Source organism: Parasteatoda tepidariorum, chromosome 5 (assembly GCF_043381705.1).
Source record: "Parasteatoda tepidariorum isolate YZ-2023 chromosome 5, CAS_Ptep_4.0, whole genome shotgun sequence".
Taxonomy (NCBI): domain Eukaryota; kingdom Metazoa; phylum Arthropoda; class Arachnida; order Araneae; family Theridiidae; genus Parasteatoda; species Parasteatoda tepidariorum.
Window position 1 is genome coordinate 88,699,879 of NC_092208.1, and position 16,215 is coordinate 88,716,093.

The window sequence follows — 16,215 nt, forward strand, 5'->3', positions numbered from 1 at the left end:
GGAACTATATTCCTTAATAATAAAAAACTATTAAGATACTTGTTTACAACTTTTTATGACGAATATATTTTTAACATGACACTTACTATTTACAATTAATACACAATCAATAAAATTTACATTACTTTACGAAACTTATCTTGATTAAATTTTTTATACAGTTAAAATTTAATGATATACAAATCATTTCCCAGCATATAATCATAAATGATATAAAATGCTCCAAGAAGGTAGAAAATGGTTTAAAAAATTTCTTAATGGTTATACTGTAATTTGCAAAATTTTTGAATATTATGATAATTTTATCTACTTGATCATGTGATATTTTTTGAGCCATTAAATGAAAATGTAATGATTGTATTTAAAGACTACTCTGTAATTTTGAACAGGCCAAATTCATTCTGGAAAACAGTCTTTCGACAGAAGCTGTTGTTGTGGGTAGTATTAAACTTAGAGCAAATAATATAGGGGAGAGGGGGGCACATGTGAAAAAAAAAATTTATTTCTTCATTTTTCAAAAAATATCATCAATTTCTCGCAGTAAAGAAGTCCATGTGTTTAAACAGTGTTTTCTTTGTCTTGTGGAATTTTTTGAGATTTTTCAATAAAATATTTCTTTACTTTATGATATTTTAGAAAAATGACTTCAATTGTTCACATGTGCCCCTATTGGAGGCACATATGAACATGCCTGGGGCACTTATGAGCAAGATTAAAAACACAAAGCAATCATCATATTTCAAAGAAAAAAAATCTTTAATATAACAGATAAAGATATGCATTATACTGAAGGGGTTGTAGCTTACTATGTGAATTTAAATCGTACAGCAATACTGTCAATACGAAAATAATTTTTCAGCTGTACGATAATTTTTCCTCTGTTGAGTTTTTCGCAATTTCATGTTCCTCAGAAGTTGTAATGGGCCTTTTTCTTTCTTCTCTAATACTCTCTCATGCTTTTTTTTTTTTCATTTTTTCTATCTTTTCATTTGTAGCTTTAGCAATTCTATCTTCCTCAGATGTATCTGTTAATATGCGTGATGCGCGATCAACCATTTAATAATATTAAAAAAAATTAATAAATTAATTATGGAAAATTAAATAATATTAATTTTAAATGCATGCATATTTTTTAAACTTATAATCTCATGAGGATAATAATCTTAATACTATGTAGGGGCACATGTGAACTGTTCATATCTGCCCCTGATGTTTTGTTCACAAGTGCTCCATCATCCTTCTTAAACCTAACTTCAAAAATAAAGAATTTTTAATTGAGTAAAGAAAAAAAAATAATTGTCATAAACTTACCTGAATGCTCATATAATGGTCTGCAATAGTTAATTTTATCTTATTAGTTGATTTATACTATGTTTTCACTTGAAGAAGTGAGTGATAAAAGTATATACAACCCCAGCTGATACAAAGAAATTGTCAGAATAGAACAACCAAATGTCTCATTGATCTGAAAGTTTTGTAGAGAGGTAGGACTAGTACTGCCATCAATTGAAAATTTTTCAAGATTTTTTATTTCAAATCATATTGGTAAACCATACTATGTTCACATGTGCCCCCCTCTCCCCTAATCAGTTTTGGAATTTGTCCTAGATGGTGTTCTTCCTTTCTGGGATTTTAAATCGCGGAAATACAAATAGCGATGTGTTATTTTTTAATTGCTTGAATACGAATTGCCATGTGTGATTTTTAAATTGCGTAAATAAAAAACTCGATGCTTGTTTTTCAAATCGCGTGAATACGAATCATGTAGCTTTTAAATTGCGAAAGGACTACTCACAACACTTGATTTTTAAAATGCATGAATATGAATCGCGATATATGGTTTTTAAAACGCGTGCATATGAATTGCTAGAAAAGTAGCAACGGATGATATTTTAAACGCCAGAACACGAATTGCGATATGTGATTTTGAATCCCGTAAATACGAAATGCGATGGATTATTTTTAAATCTCGTTAATGTTGATACGAAATGCGATGCGCAATTTTCAGATAGCATAAATACAAATTACGATGTATGACTTTTAAATTACATGTGACAACAAAAAGAATAGGTTCGATGTGTGTTGTTAAACTTGCACGTGTTCATGGGACTAAAGAATTATGCCGTTTTTTTAATTATTTTTTTTGCAAAACGGACCGCGTTTAATATAAACACATCTCGTTTTTTTTTCCTGGGAAGGTGTTGATTTGGCTAAGATACGTAATTACTTTTTAAGTCACGAAAAAAAATTAAAACTGAATCGAATTTCACGAGTTGTAATATGTGAAAATATCAGGTATATTCAAAATCACAAATAAAAATGCAGCAATAACGGGAAAGAAGAAAAAACACGTTCGTAAAACCTCTTAAAAATTACGTGTTAAAATCGGCACAAACAGAGTACGTAAAAAATAATTATTTTAATGCGCGATTCAAAACTCGCTTGCTGTCAAACCATAGTATTAAAAATATCAGAATCTTTTTAAATCAAGGGGAAATCGTAATAACTACTAAAACAATAACCAAAATACTTTTATATTTCAGATGAAATTGGAGTAAATAAAGTCCATCAAAATTTTATGTAATTTAAATGTGGGATTTGAAATTAAAATGTCGCAATTGCGTATAAAAAATATCGGTGCTTACAAAACCTTGTAGAAATGTGTAGCAATAATTTCTAAAATAACGATTGAAAAATAATTTGATTTTCGATAAAATCGTTACAAATAAGCCATGTCAAAAAATGGTTATCTAAATGAGCGATTCTTTACTCGCGATTCGTAATAATATCGTGCTAAAATATCGAAGTTTTAAAAACCGGGCGGAAATGTGCAGCAATAACTGCTGAAGAAAGGATCTAAAGTCATTTAGATTTTCCATGAAGTTTGCACAAATAAAGCGTTTCATAACTTTCAAAAATCGCTATGTCAGAAACTACTTGAAAATGGGTAGCAATAACTACCGAAAAGTCATTGGAATCGGCACATACGAAAAGCGTCAAAAGTGGTGATTAAAATTCGTAAATCGTAATAATGATGTATTAAAAATATTGGGATTTTTAAAACTATGCTGAAATCCGTAGCGTTAACCATCGAAAAACTACATTGATTGAGATTGGGTGCGTCAAAAACTTCAAAGTGTAAATTTAAAAAACCGAATTTTTTTTATTATTTTTCAAAAGCAAATATTTAATTTTTTTTTTCATTTTGTTCAGATTGCGGTCGCGGGCCGTTCATCGAGGGTTGGCGGGCCGCAGGTTGAGCACCCCTAATCTACACCATATTTTATCGAATGCATTTGTGACAAAACCTCTTGAATTGCACTATAGTGATTTCGGGAGAAATCGGCTTTTGCACCTATCGAAAAATCAAGAATCATTAACACAAAATACAATTTTTTCACTTAAAAAGGTCTTATTTAAATATTGGGTGGGATATATTAATGTTTAGTGTTATCATGACAAAATTGGAAGTGCAAAAACACAAAGTTAGGAAGAATTATATAAATAATACCGTAAAATTTTTTTTCCTCTTTTTTGGTTTTTGATAAGATTTTATAAAAAAAAAATGCTATCAGATAAATTTAATTGCTTAAAAGAAAATTCTACTAAAATTGTATGACTGTGATAGGTACTGCAAAATAGAAATAGGCAGAAAGTTATAATATATTTCTATCCAAACTGTATTTAACCTCCCTAGAGGTGTGTTTTTGAGAAAGGAAATGTGTAAGCATTTTCGGGAGTTAGATGGGCGCAGCGAGTGGATTGGGGGACCCTCTATTATGCAGCCCATCCCCAACCACATTTTATAAGTAAAAGAAATGTAAATATTCAAACACCATAGCTTAAAATCCTGCTAGCGGCAGCTTTCTGAATATTAATGATACCGCCATTTAAATCAATTAAACGTAACGTCCTTTATCGTTTCAGATGCCGATAACAGGTAGTGTAATTTCCGGTTTTCATGCTAACGAGGTTTTTCTTATATTTTGCAAGTTGATTAAATAACTAAACTCGAACAAATACTTTCTAAAATTAAAACTTCACTCTTAATAGCAAACTAACCTAATTCACTATAAATCTCAACAGTTTTTATTCTGCATTTTTATTATTATTTTTTATTTCTTAAGACTGAAAGTTAATTTAATAGAATAAATTTATTTCGTCTTGTCGATTTATTTGTATTCAGAACATAATGTATCTAATCAATATCTGATACATTTTTAGCTTAATTAGTTCACGATGTCTTACGTAAGTTTTTTAAGAGATTAAATTTGTTAAATTATTTACAGAATGGAATAATAAGGAATTTAAAAGAAAAGTGATTTAAAAAAGAACGCATTATAAAAGAAAAATAAAGGAATTAAATAATATTTTTTCCATGGAATATTCAAATTTAAATAAATTAGTGAGGTTAGATTTCTGATTTTGAAAAAAATATATATATTTCAGATGTTGAATTTTTCTTTTTAAAAAAAATAATTAAAAAACATTCTATCAACATCCTCTTTTTAACTTTTCAATGTATTTATGTTTCAAAATATTCTGACAATACCGTTCGAAAACAGACAAAAAGGTTTAAACGATTTATATCTTAACAGAAGACAGTGTGGAGATATATCATCTTTTCGTTATAAACAAATGATTTTATGTTGAATAACATGCTTTGAAAACAAACTTTTTATTTTTATAAAAATATTAGCCAACACTGCCCTGGCATTTTTTTTTATTGTATAGGGCTCAGTTCCTACGGATAAAAAATCAAGTATGCGAATTCGAAAATACGAATGAGAATTTGGCTAGCAAGTTTTTTGTGGGTTCTGCCAATCATTCGCATGGACCGATTTAAAAACGCAAACTTTTCACATGCAGTGTGAACGGTCTTTAACTTTTTCATCAGAATAAAAATTCATATGAAATGTATAATGTATATGTAAGAATGTACCCTAAGTTTCTAATGATCGGGAATTAGCATTTACTTAAATATTTGAAAATTACTTAAAATAATTAGTTCGAATTACTTAAAATATTTAAAAAAAATAATTATTATTATATAAAGAATAACGAAGTCCTGTTTATGCTCTGAACTGGATCGTTTGAAAATTCGGCCATCAAACGATTATTTACTTTTCAAAAGTTAAAAGAATTTGGAGCGAGCTCCAAAATCCGTCTCGCGGCACTGACCCAAAGTCATCAACATCTCCGATTTTAACGGCTTTTGAGCAATATTTTCTCATTCTATTAGAAATTAAATTTATGCTGTTATATATTTAATTTTGGGTTTAATAAACTTGATCCACTATAAGTAAATATATATATATATAACGTCGTTGCCGAGTGGAAGGATTAAAACAGGTCATAGGTCGGGAAGGAGGGTACAAAATTTATTTATTAATTATTAGACAAGAGCAGTCATGAGATTGAGTGAAAGTGCCCACGAAAAGTTGCGCTCCTTGGTTATATGTTAGGGAAAATCTTGCAAAGTAAAATCCGTAAAATGTCTTAATTTAGGGAAAGAGGGAAATCTTAGTAGCTGCTATTGGTTTATGAAAGAGATCGCGCGTTTCCCACACAAGAGCAAAGGGAAAAATGTCCTGCTCTTAATTAAATGCATACTTGAGCCAAAAATAGATTTAAGAACAGGATGTGGCTTTTAAAAGTGTGAGGAAGTATTTCGTTTAGAATAATTAATTAGGATGAAGTTTTATAGCAAAGAAACTAACATAAAAAGATTAATTGAAGCTTTTTATGTTACATATATATATATATATATATATATATTGACTACACGCTTTACCCGGCGCTGCTCTGATTAAAAGGTACTAATGACTCGCTATATAATTATTTTATAATGTGTTGTGCCAACATTCTAAAAGGGGCAGTGGGCAACAAACTGTTAAGGAACCACTGTTCTAAAAGCTCAGAATGTGATTTCCACAGCGTTGAGCGGTGTGGACTGAAATGCATTACGAATGGATTTAATAAAGCAGGCTTCTCTGTATCCAACGGGAACATTAGCTCTTTAGTGTAAAATTGCGTGGCTGAAGATCTTCCGAAGTAGATGGCGCTTAAATCGACTGCAACAGACAGCTCCATTACTGCAATATACAATTTGTGCAATTAGATTACCATGATATTACGAAAAGACGCATGAAATTATTTTTTATTGAATGAACCAATGCTTGTAAGATCACACGGTTCGTTTTTAAATTTCTTCAATACATTTCTTCAAATTCCTATTTCATGTCCGTGCTTTTAGTTCGAAAGTAGGCTTGAACAGAAAACAATGTCATCAGAAAAAAATTACTTTACTGAGTTTTTTTCCCTTACTCTGTGAGGTGCATAGTTTAAATATGTTGCCCCATTAAACAGAATACTTGTCCTTTCATTCATTAAGTTGAAAAAGTTCTTGAAAAATCCCACAAGCCATCGAAATTAAAGAAATTTAGACGCTATTTCGCTAACACGAGAAAAAATCTTTCGCAAACAGTGTAAAAACTGTCAACTATAGTGATAGTATAAGACTGGTACAATTTACGAAATAAATTTTTTTTTTTTTGCATTCAATCGAAATAAAAACTTAAAATCCAAGTTTTAATTATTGTTCTAGTTCGCTTTTTTTACCATTTAAGTTCCCCTATTTCAACTAGAATATTTTTTTTTCTTCCTAAAATACGGAAATAATTTTTTTCATAAAGAAAAAAAAGTTTTCTTTACTAAGTTTTTTTTTTCTTCTTACGCTACGATGTGAAATATTTAATTATTTTGTCTCATTAATCCGAAAGGCTGTCCTATCATTGGCTCAGTGGAAAGCATTCTTGAGAAATCCTAAGAGCTTTCTAAATCCTAATTTCCTATTAAATTAACTTACATTCTTAAGTGGGGTCTTAATTAAATAAGGACACACCGTGCTGCGAAGGCGAGAGAGGCAAAAACTAGTTTTTAAGATTTCCACTTATCGAGAAGCTTTTTTTTTTCTTCATGACAACATATTGGACTAATTGAAGCTTATTTGATAGTTAGTGGTTTTGATGAAATAATACAAAAAAAAAGGATCAAATTTTGTTGAATTTTTTTTATGTAAAAAAATGTGAATAGTATTTTGTAAGGTGTTATTCTTTAGGGAAAGAACAGGTGGTGAAAAGTAACACTTTCAATAGTTTTTGAGTGAGGCAATTTATCTGACATTTTGTGACTTCCTTAAATATTGAAAGTTGAAAGGAAAAATAAAGTAAAACACTGACTTTATGGTAAATAAAGACACTTATACGTCCATTTTTAACACAAAAGTACAAAAACTTTTACTACAAGACTCCATTATTTTTCTATGGGGTGTTTAACTTACGCATTTAAAAAGTACTGCTTTTATTAATAACCTTGTTATTCAAAAGATAGTTATTATTTGTTTAATATTGGAAGAAATGTAGGAAAAATAGTTCGTTCCTCTTCAACGAGTTTCCGCTCTTAAAAAAATTAGCATTGCTAGTAAGTAACTTACATTTTCAGAAAAATAGCTTAAATATTGTTCCACAATCTTGCAAATGTGCTTCAAAATTGATAAGGTATTAAACTGAATCCTTCCATTAGATTCATAGCATCGAGTAAACCAGTTTAACGCAGTTCAATTAAGGACGCAGCCAACTTGTAGTTCATTTGTAGTAGTTTATTGTAGTTCTAACTTGGACGATAATATGGCTTTAAAACTTCAAATAATGAAACGATAAAAAAGGATTTTGCATAGTTGTCACGATTTTCGAATAAATTTTTTCCTTATATTCAAAGAGGTAACAAAATTTAGGCCATTACATTTTATTCCAGTTTAATTAAGTTGATTATAAAAATTTTTGAAAATCACGACATATAAATAATTTAAACATGCATAAGGTATCGATCTCAAATTTGTTGCTAATTGAAAGGAAAAAACTTATTGTAAAATCGTTCTTCAAATGTTGGACCCGTTCTGTTTCAGAATGATTTACCACTGTTCTGGGTCGTTTTTTCAAGTTTTTCAGCCTTTTCGTTTTGGAAATTTTGTTTCTTATTTGCTGCTGGAAAAAAATACGTCCTTCTCTACCAATGATTCTGATAGAACTAAATAAAAACTTAATAAATAGTAGACTGAAAATATCCAACCCGCTAGAGGGCATATTCAAGCTTTGCGATCGCGAATCAAAAACAATATTTTAATAATGCAAAAAAATGCATTTTAAATACAATGTTTTCGTTCATCACTTTGTGCATGCATCTGAAAGTTAAGTTCTAAATCATTTAACGAATCTCATTAACCGTTAATAGTATATTAATGCAACTTGCACCAAAAAAATAATAATTTCAAAACGGTTAATAAGATCTGACACCTATTTAAATAACTTTATCTTAAAATGTGACATAGAATTACATTATTCTAATTATAATAATAATACGAGCAATCCTTCCATTACTCTTCATTTAGGAATCAAACAAAATCCAAAACGTAAAAATAACAATACAGGTAATTTTAACCTTCAAACCAGGGAAACAAAAATATTTATAGGAAAACAATAACTTTATGACTTAAATCAATTTTATACTGATGACAACCAAACTAATCTGAAATTTAATGTCGGAAAACTGGATCCTACCAAGTGATTTTCCAGCCAATAAAAATTTGTTGACAACAATGGAAAACTGCGACATCCTCATTAGATTTTCCTATATGGTAAAATACTTCTTAATCTTAGGATTCATAAAATGTTCTAAAAAAATATTTGCGTTTCATTTTTGCTGGTCTGGTTATTATGCCCGCTATCCTCACGATATTTAAATAATGTAAATAAATACATCTAAATACACAATATTTTATCTTTTTGCTTTTTTTAATTCTTAAGTAAAAACATTAACAAAGAAACTTGTTACTTCTTTGTAACTCAATTGGAGACAGTTTATATCTTTTCTTACAGGATTCTATGAGTTCAACACCAAATTAATTCCGACAAGAAGGCTGTAAAGTACACACTTTATTCAATTTTGCTCTTACTACTCATTAAAAAATTTCATACCGCACAAGATTTCTGACAAAATCAATATCTGTTTCTACACATTACAAAGAACAGTGATTTCTGTCTTTGTAAAAGAATAAAATTTTTAATACAGAAAAAAATATTAACTGGTTTTTTTAATTAGCTTACTTAAGAATGAAGTGGGAAAAAATATTTAAATGAGAATAAAAACATTTCCTTCTACCTTCCGATTTTCTTGTTCATTAAAAATTTTACATTTAGAAAAATGCGGTTTCGTTAGAGGAAAGAAAAAAATTTTATTCGCCTTGAAAAAAAATTAATTTTACTAAGTTCCACTTTTAAATATTGCCATGATTTTAGAATGGCGGAGAAGAATTAAATTACGTTTCTCCAAAACATAAAAGGAAACATTCTGTTCTGAAAAAAATCTGAACTTTTGCTTAGTTGCACAATTACAGTACGCGATTGTAAGTTTACGGACGAAAGCTTTTTTTTTTCTGTTTAAAGAAGTATAAAAACTAACATCTTGCTTTCCAAAATTAAAACTTGTCACGTTGATGTATTTAAATTATGTTTCCAATGTCCCACAGAAGGAAAATAAATTGTTAAAATGCCGAACCAGGTGGGGGTGTTAACGACATTTTAATGGTACAACTTTCACAACTTTTTCAGCATTAGGATTTTTTTTTTAGGGGGACACATTGCATCTTTAAGATTCTGGTAACATTATCCATGTTCGTTCTTGCACCAAAATAAAGAAATAAATTGTTTCGATTTTGAAAAGAGGAATAATTTAAGGAACGAAATGTATTTTCGATTAAAAATAAATTATCAGATCAGATTTGTAAAGATCTATGCAATTGAATGATCAGACAGTCTAAGTACGATTTGAAACATTGAATTTTCTTGGTTTTAAATAAATTATTTCATCATTAATACGAATCTCCTGTAATTATGTCTTTATATTCTGTTTATTATACTCATTTTATCCTATAAGAATAATATTTTGGACGCTCAATCAGGACAGGTCTTGTGGAGGAAGACATTCAGAAGATAGGGTAGCCAGCTTTATCTCCAGACCTGAAGCCCATGGAGCACGCCCGGAATGCTTTTTGGTTGAGCAACTGCAGCTAGGCATTCTCTTTTCAGTCTGTCTTTTTAGATCTCTTCAGTTCTTCTCAATCTGTCACAGGACCAGCAATGGGATACCTGAAAGTGAAGTAGTGTGGGTATCTCGATCCTGATGGGTTGTTGAAACGTGACATTTGTTTTCGTTAACAACTGTTTTTCCCATTCTATTTCGAGTAAGCCAAGCCCTTCAAGTATCGATTCTCTTAAGTGAGACATTCTAAATTCTTTCACAGAGATTCTTTTTCAAAGAATTCTATTCTTTCACTATATATTTACACAGAGACTTCACACAAATACGAGCACATAGCCATATAGAACACAAACAAACTAATTATCCATCGAAGTTGTTTGGTACACAAAACAAAAATATATCACTGTTACAATAAAATATGTAAACAAATAATAAATTTAAGTTAAGTAAAGTAGGCGTGAAGGAGTTATATTTCAACTCATTCGAGGCGAAATACGACTCTAACTTATCGTTAAATGACATTCGAATTTATGTAGAGCTTTAATAAGCCATTTTGCAAATAAAGGTTAGCTGGCGCATAGGTTACATGTGTGGGTATGGGAAGTCTGCTTCTTGAAGTGAAAGTACCCAATTGCCTTACTGGAGAACTACCTAAAATTTATTGTCTCAAGATATTAAATTTACTGTCCCACAACGGCAGTCATGCGCCATATTAAACCCACTACTAGGGTCTTTTCGATGCGTCATATTTTGTCTATCTCGCTCTGATCACGAGTAACTCATGATTCTGAGTTAATATGCATTCATTACCTTTTAGTTATTTATAGTCATTTAGTTATACCTTTTAGTTTAATACACAAGGGCACACCCGGGTGGTGCCCAGGGGTTCCAAGCCCTCAGGGGACCCTAGAAAATTCTACTTTTTATGAATTGCATTGAAAAAAAGCTAAGAATAAACAACATTGCCTAATATATTTTTTAAAATAAATATATTCCATCGTGTAAAGTGTGCATGCTGTTATTTTTTTCCCTACAAATAATGATTGATTAATGCAAACACCAATAATTTGAATAATCACCACGAAAACTTAAAAAGGCAACCGAAATCTATTTTTCTACGTTCGAATGAAAATTTCAGGTGGGCATTAAAAGATTTTGATAAATGTTTAGTTTTACAAAATAATTCATACCTTATTTATTTTTATTTTTTTGTTGTTGTTGTGCCTTTATGTTAATTTAATTCAATTTTTAGATTAATTTCCATGGTTTTGAAAATTATTTTATTATTCGAGGTTTGCAACTGATTAGCATCTCATTTATTTTTTAAATTATGCGTAGTTTAAAGAAGCTTTATTTGAGTTTTTGGGGTAATAAAAATGTGTTTAAATTTGCAAAAATTATTTCACATCTTAAAAATGATTTATTTTAAGTATGTGAATTCTTTTAGTTCGTTTTTAAACAGTATGGCTTGTTATAGGGGTGTTAAACATTTTTGTGCCCGGGGGTCCTGTCCAGCATGCTATTAAGACAGTCCTGTCGTACTCTGATTGATTTTCATATCAAATTTCTAAACTGAACTCAGCGGCGCGACAGCTGAGTCAACCCTGCCCAACCCTTTGAAAGGCTGAGTCAACCCTGCCCAACCCTTTTAAAGGCTGAGTCAACCCTGCCCGACCCGAGGATCGAACCAGGGACCTGTGGCACGGCAGCTCGAAGAGCTACCGCTCAGCCACCGGGCGTATATAAATTTTCACCTGGTTTATATTAATGCTTCTTGATTTGCCCGCAAAGAAATGCGTTGGTTCCATAACTTTTGCATATGAGTGAACATAACACTTTTGATTATGAGTTATCAAAATGTCTTGTTGCAGAATATTTATACACATTTCAAAAGCGTTAATATATATTTTTATTCAGGATTTTTTTTTCTTTTTCAGATATTTATTTACTATCATCAGCTACTTGATAGGAGTGTTTATTTTTGCCACCATAGTGGGTAAGTTTTAATTTTGACGATATTCATTCTTAGATAATAGTAGACAGAAATGTCTCAAAAATGAAACTTGATTCGAAAAATCAAGAGACCCAACCAAAAACCATCATTTAGGGTCAATTTGACCCGCTTAAAAATGTATGTCATTCCCAAATGAATATTATTTTAATTGATGAATGTTGCTGAAAATACAATGTGTAAGAGTTTTTAGAGGTAAAATAATATTTTTTCACTCTTTTTCATTATTGTAATGACAAAATAACAGTATAATATAATATTGTATTGCAGATTATGATTTCGCAGGAGCGCGAATCATACGAAAATATGTATGTTCGAATACTCGAATGAAAATACAATGAAACCTCTAGAAAAGACCACCTCTATTTAAGACCACTATCGGGAGGCACGGATTTTTTCCGTAGACTTTGTGTTGAAGAAAACCTTTACGGGAGACCATTAAAATCTCTCCCAGCGACCAGGAAAACATGTGCACCAAATGCGGAAAAGGCCAAATAAGGAAACACGAAAAAATATCACTAAAGACGATATACTATCAACAATTTACTTTTAGAGTTGAAAATTAAATTCGAAAAAAAAAAATTCTTTTTGAAAAACACGATCATCTCAAACAAGCAAACCCCTTTCCTCTTTTAAAGCTAATTAATTTTTATGATATAAAATTAAATGCAAACTTTAACGAAAAACATAATTGTTTATTTATTTAAAATAGATTTATCATTCATAATGGGTAAATTTGTTTTTACATACAATTATATAAGTTGGGATCATTTTTGTACACTCTATATTTTAATCATCGATCCGTCTTTTCATGAGGTCAACGCGACATTTAAGATCCAAGAAAATAACACTGACTGAAAATAAATTCATTTGCGAAAAATCATGTACCTTTAATAACAATTTTAAAGGACCCCCCCCCCCTCCATCCACGACCATTTTACTGCGGAACGAAGAGTGGTCGCTCAAGTGAGGTTTCACTGTAAGACGCATTAGCCCCCAACATGTTTCAAAATAAAGTTGTTGTTGTTCCTTTTACCACATGATTCAGCCCTTAGCTAGATCAAACCCAGAAGACCGTTCACCCGCTGAAAGTCATGAACCAGCAAAGGATTTTCAAAGAGATCACTCTTCTCCAGCTCTAAACAAGGTCTGGAGTAGATTGGCGTGACTTGAGGCACACAGGAAACCCCTTTTTTCCTTGCACGCATAAAAGTGCAGGAGTATGTCCACTTATGAATCTGGTAGTGGTGGCCTGTAATTTTCTATTCCTTGTGATATTTAAAGGTATGCTTCTTGTATAGAAACTGAAGTAATTCTATCAACTATGGGCTATGTGATGCTCAAATCACAAATTCGTAGTTATTCTTCAAAGACAAGAATGAATTCACAATACGTGATCATCTGACAAGAGATTTCTTTAAAACTATTCCAGAATTCGGGACAGCAATCTCACAAACATCGTTAAAGAAAATTTTAAAAAAAAACACGAAAGAAGCCTGCAAATCTCTCATCTTGTATGGATGGTGTTTCCTACACTAGGGTGCACTGCAAGCTCTTTATTGCCTATACTTCCGGATTACTGTTTCCGGCGAGTTTTAACCCCTTAATATTTCAGAAAAATTGACCAAAAATGGAAAACTTTTTTGACTGTTTCATTTTGTTATAAAAGTTAGAAAATGGTTTTTTATTTCAAAAATAAAAATTTAAATGCAATAATTACTGTATTTATAATTTTTACATGCACGTAAGAAAGTAACGGATTGCACACGCGCGCACATCTTATTCAATCAGAGCAAATGAAACAAAATTTGGAAGCTAAATATAATATTACTAGTATAATATTATAATATAAAAACACAACAATATGATTTTCAATACTTAAATTTTACAAATCTTTGACAGTATGGTATATCCCCAAACCCCCATCCACATTTTCCCCCCTCGACTGAAGTCATAATCGGTGAAAAACTAGGACCACTAATGCCATCTATTAGGAAAATAATGAATTAAGTATTCTAAAGTAGAAAAGAACTCAGCTCGGGCTTCACATAATAGAAACGTTAATTTTTCTCCTGCCCCAAGTCAGTTCGGGCATCACAAATAATGCACGTAGTAGTAATTGCCAGAACTGGATTCGGGTGACACTGGCTAGGCTCACAACGTCATCATTGGTGTTCTAAAACTCTCTTGAGTAGTATTTCTTGCATACGTGTATTTGTCACCTGATTTATTATTTGCGCTCAAAAAAAAAAAAAAAAAAAAGAATCGTCTTAGGAATTCTCATTTGAAGACCTGTCATTACAAGACATAAGAATCGTCCTCTGTAAAAGAAAAGAATAAAACACTACTTACGTTGTCAACACTATACCAACTTCGAAATTTAAACCTAAATGATAATTTGAAAAATGATCAAAATCTCGCTACTAGAACACTATGCTAACCCTAACGTATGGATTACAACTAGGACAAACAGTAATGAATAATTACGAAGAGGCCAAATGGGAACAAGAAAAAGCGAGTTTTCTCTATATCTAGCAATCCTGTATTAGAATATAATAAATTTAAAAACCTTGAAATTGAAATGAACGTTAAACGAATATTTATGTTAGGTTGCATATTTGTTTCTATCATGCTATATTTCTACACTTAAACTATGAATTTAGCGAGCTTTAAGGATATTTAATATTTTCTAGCCGCTTAGTCTGCTTCTATTTTTTTTAAAGTTTCATAAAGATGCAGCTTCCATAGCAGTGCATGTTTCAATCTAAATTAAAGGTTTTCTTCTCTGAAAATTCATACTTACTGTGTTCTAACCATGTAACACCGAAAAAAGGTTATTGTTTACAAACCATTCCTTGAAAATTTGCAAACTACTGAAAAAAACACGTTCCAGATCGGTGTTCCCATTCTTGAATTATTAGGGAATACACATCCATACAGAATTTTGCTTTCATATACATAGAGAAGAGAAGAGTACTTTTTTAAGAAAAACTCCCCAAAGTAATAAAATAGTTATAAATTTTCTGTTCATGCGTCTTTTTCTAGAACACATTAAATAAACTAGAAGTTATTTTTCTTAATTCTCATAAGCTATATTATAGTTGACATCGTGCTAGAGAATAATCTTTTTTTCCTTTGAAAGTATGTTGTTATTCTCATTCGTCTTACCATTGCTGCGTAAATGAAAAATGACAACGATTACCAATTTTTTTGGATCGTTGCCACAACAAGAAGCAAATAATGCAGATATTATGGTAATGGAGCGGATATATCACATGACATTCAAAGTTCTTAAGAAACATTTCATCAAAAAAATGAATAATCAAAAAGGAAAAGGTTACAGAAAACAGCATCAAAAAGTTTTCTTACAAAAGAAAAGTGAACGTAAAAAATTCCTGGAGGGCCGCTTAATAAAACAACCGAAAGTATGCTTCATATCAAGAAGTTAAATTGAGTTTTCTAGACCCTTACCTCCTTCCATTTTTCTTGCTTATGAAAAGGAAGAAAAAAATTCGATCCCTTCCTTTGCATTAAATCTCATCTTGCGTGCACCCCAACCGATTCCAAAAGAGCTTTTGGACGATTTCATCCGGAATTTAAATTACATTTCAAAAAATGTGAAGAAAAAAAAGCAAATAAATAAAAATCCGGTTTTAGAATGAAAACTTGATAGCTAATACAGTTGAATGGACGATCCATCAATTTTTATTAGTTGAAAAAGGAATTGTGTGTTGGTTGAGACACTTGATTGCTTTGCTGAATCCGTGAGAGGCATGTGTTAGTGAAAGGAAAAAAAGATTACAATCGATGGAAAAAAAATTACTGTTAAAAGTCTACTGGCAAAGAAAGGCTTATTTTGTTTCAAATATGACGAGGTAATTACAAAAATTGTGAAATTCCTTTAAGTTTTTTTAGTCGAAGAAAAAAGATAATAATAAACATTAAAAGAAGTTTAACAAAAAAAAAATTTTTAATATATACGTAGGCTTGTGTAACTCTTTTTTAGAAGTTTCATGTTGTCGCATTCATTGATGTGAGTTCCATGTCACAAATTCTACAAGTCATAAGATTACAGATATATATATATATATATATATATATGTGCA

At 30.7% G+C, this 16,215-nt stretch overlaps 1 protein-coding gene across 1 annotated transcript in view; it reads left to right on the plus strand.

The window, feature by feature from the left end:
- Positions 1–16,215, plus strand: part of LOC107445401 (uncharacterized) — a 211,537-nt gene that overhangs the window by 110,089 nt on the left and 85,233 nt on the right. Inside the window, exon 5 of the mRNA XM_043039647.2 lies at positions 12,036–12,094. Within this exon, the coding sequence (XP_042895581.2) occupies positions 12,036–12,094 (59 nt within the window). The remainder of the gene's footprint in view (positions 1–12,035; positions 12,095–16,215) is intronic.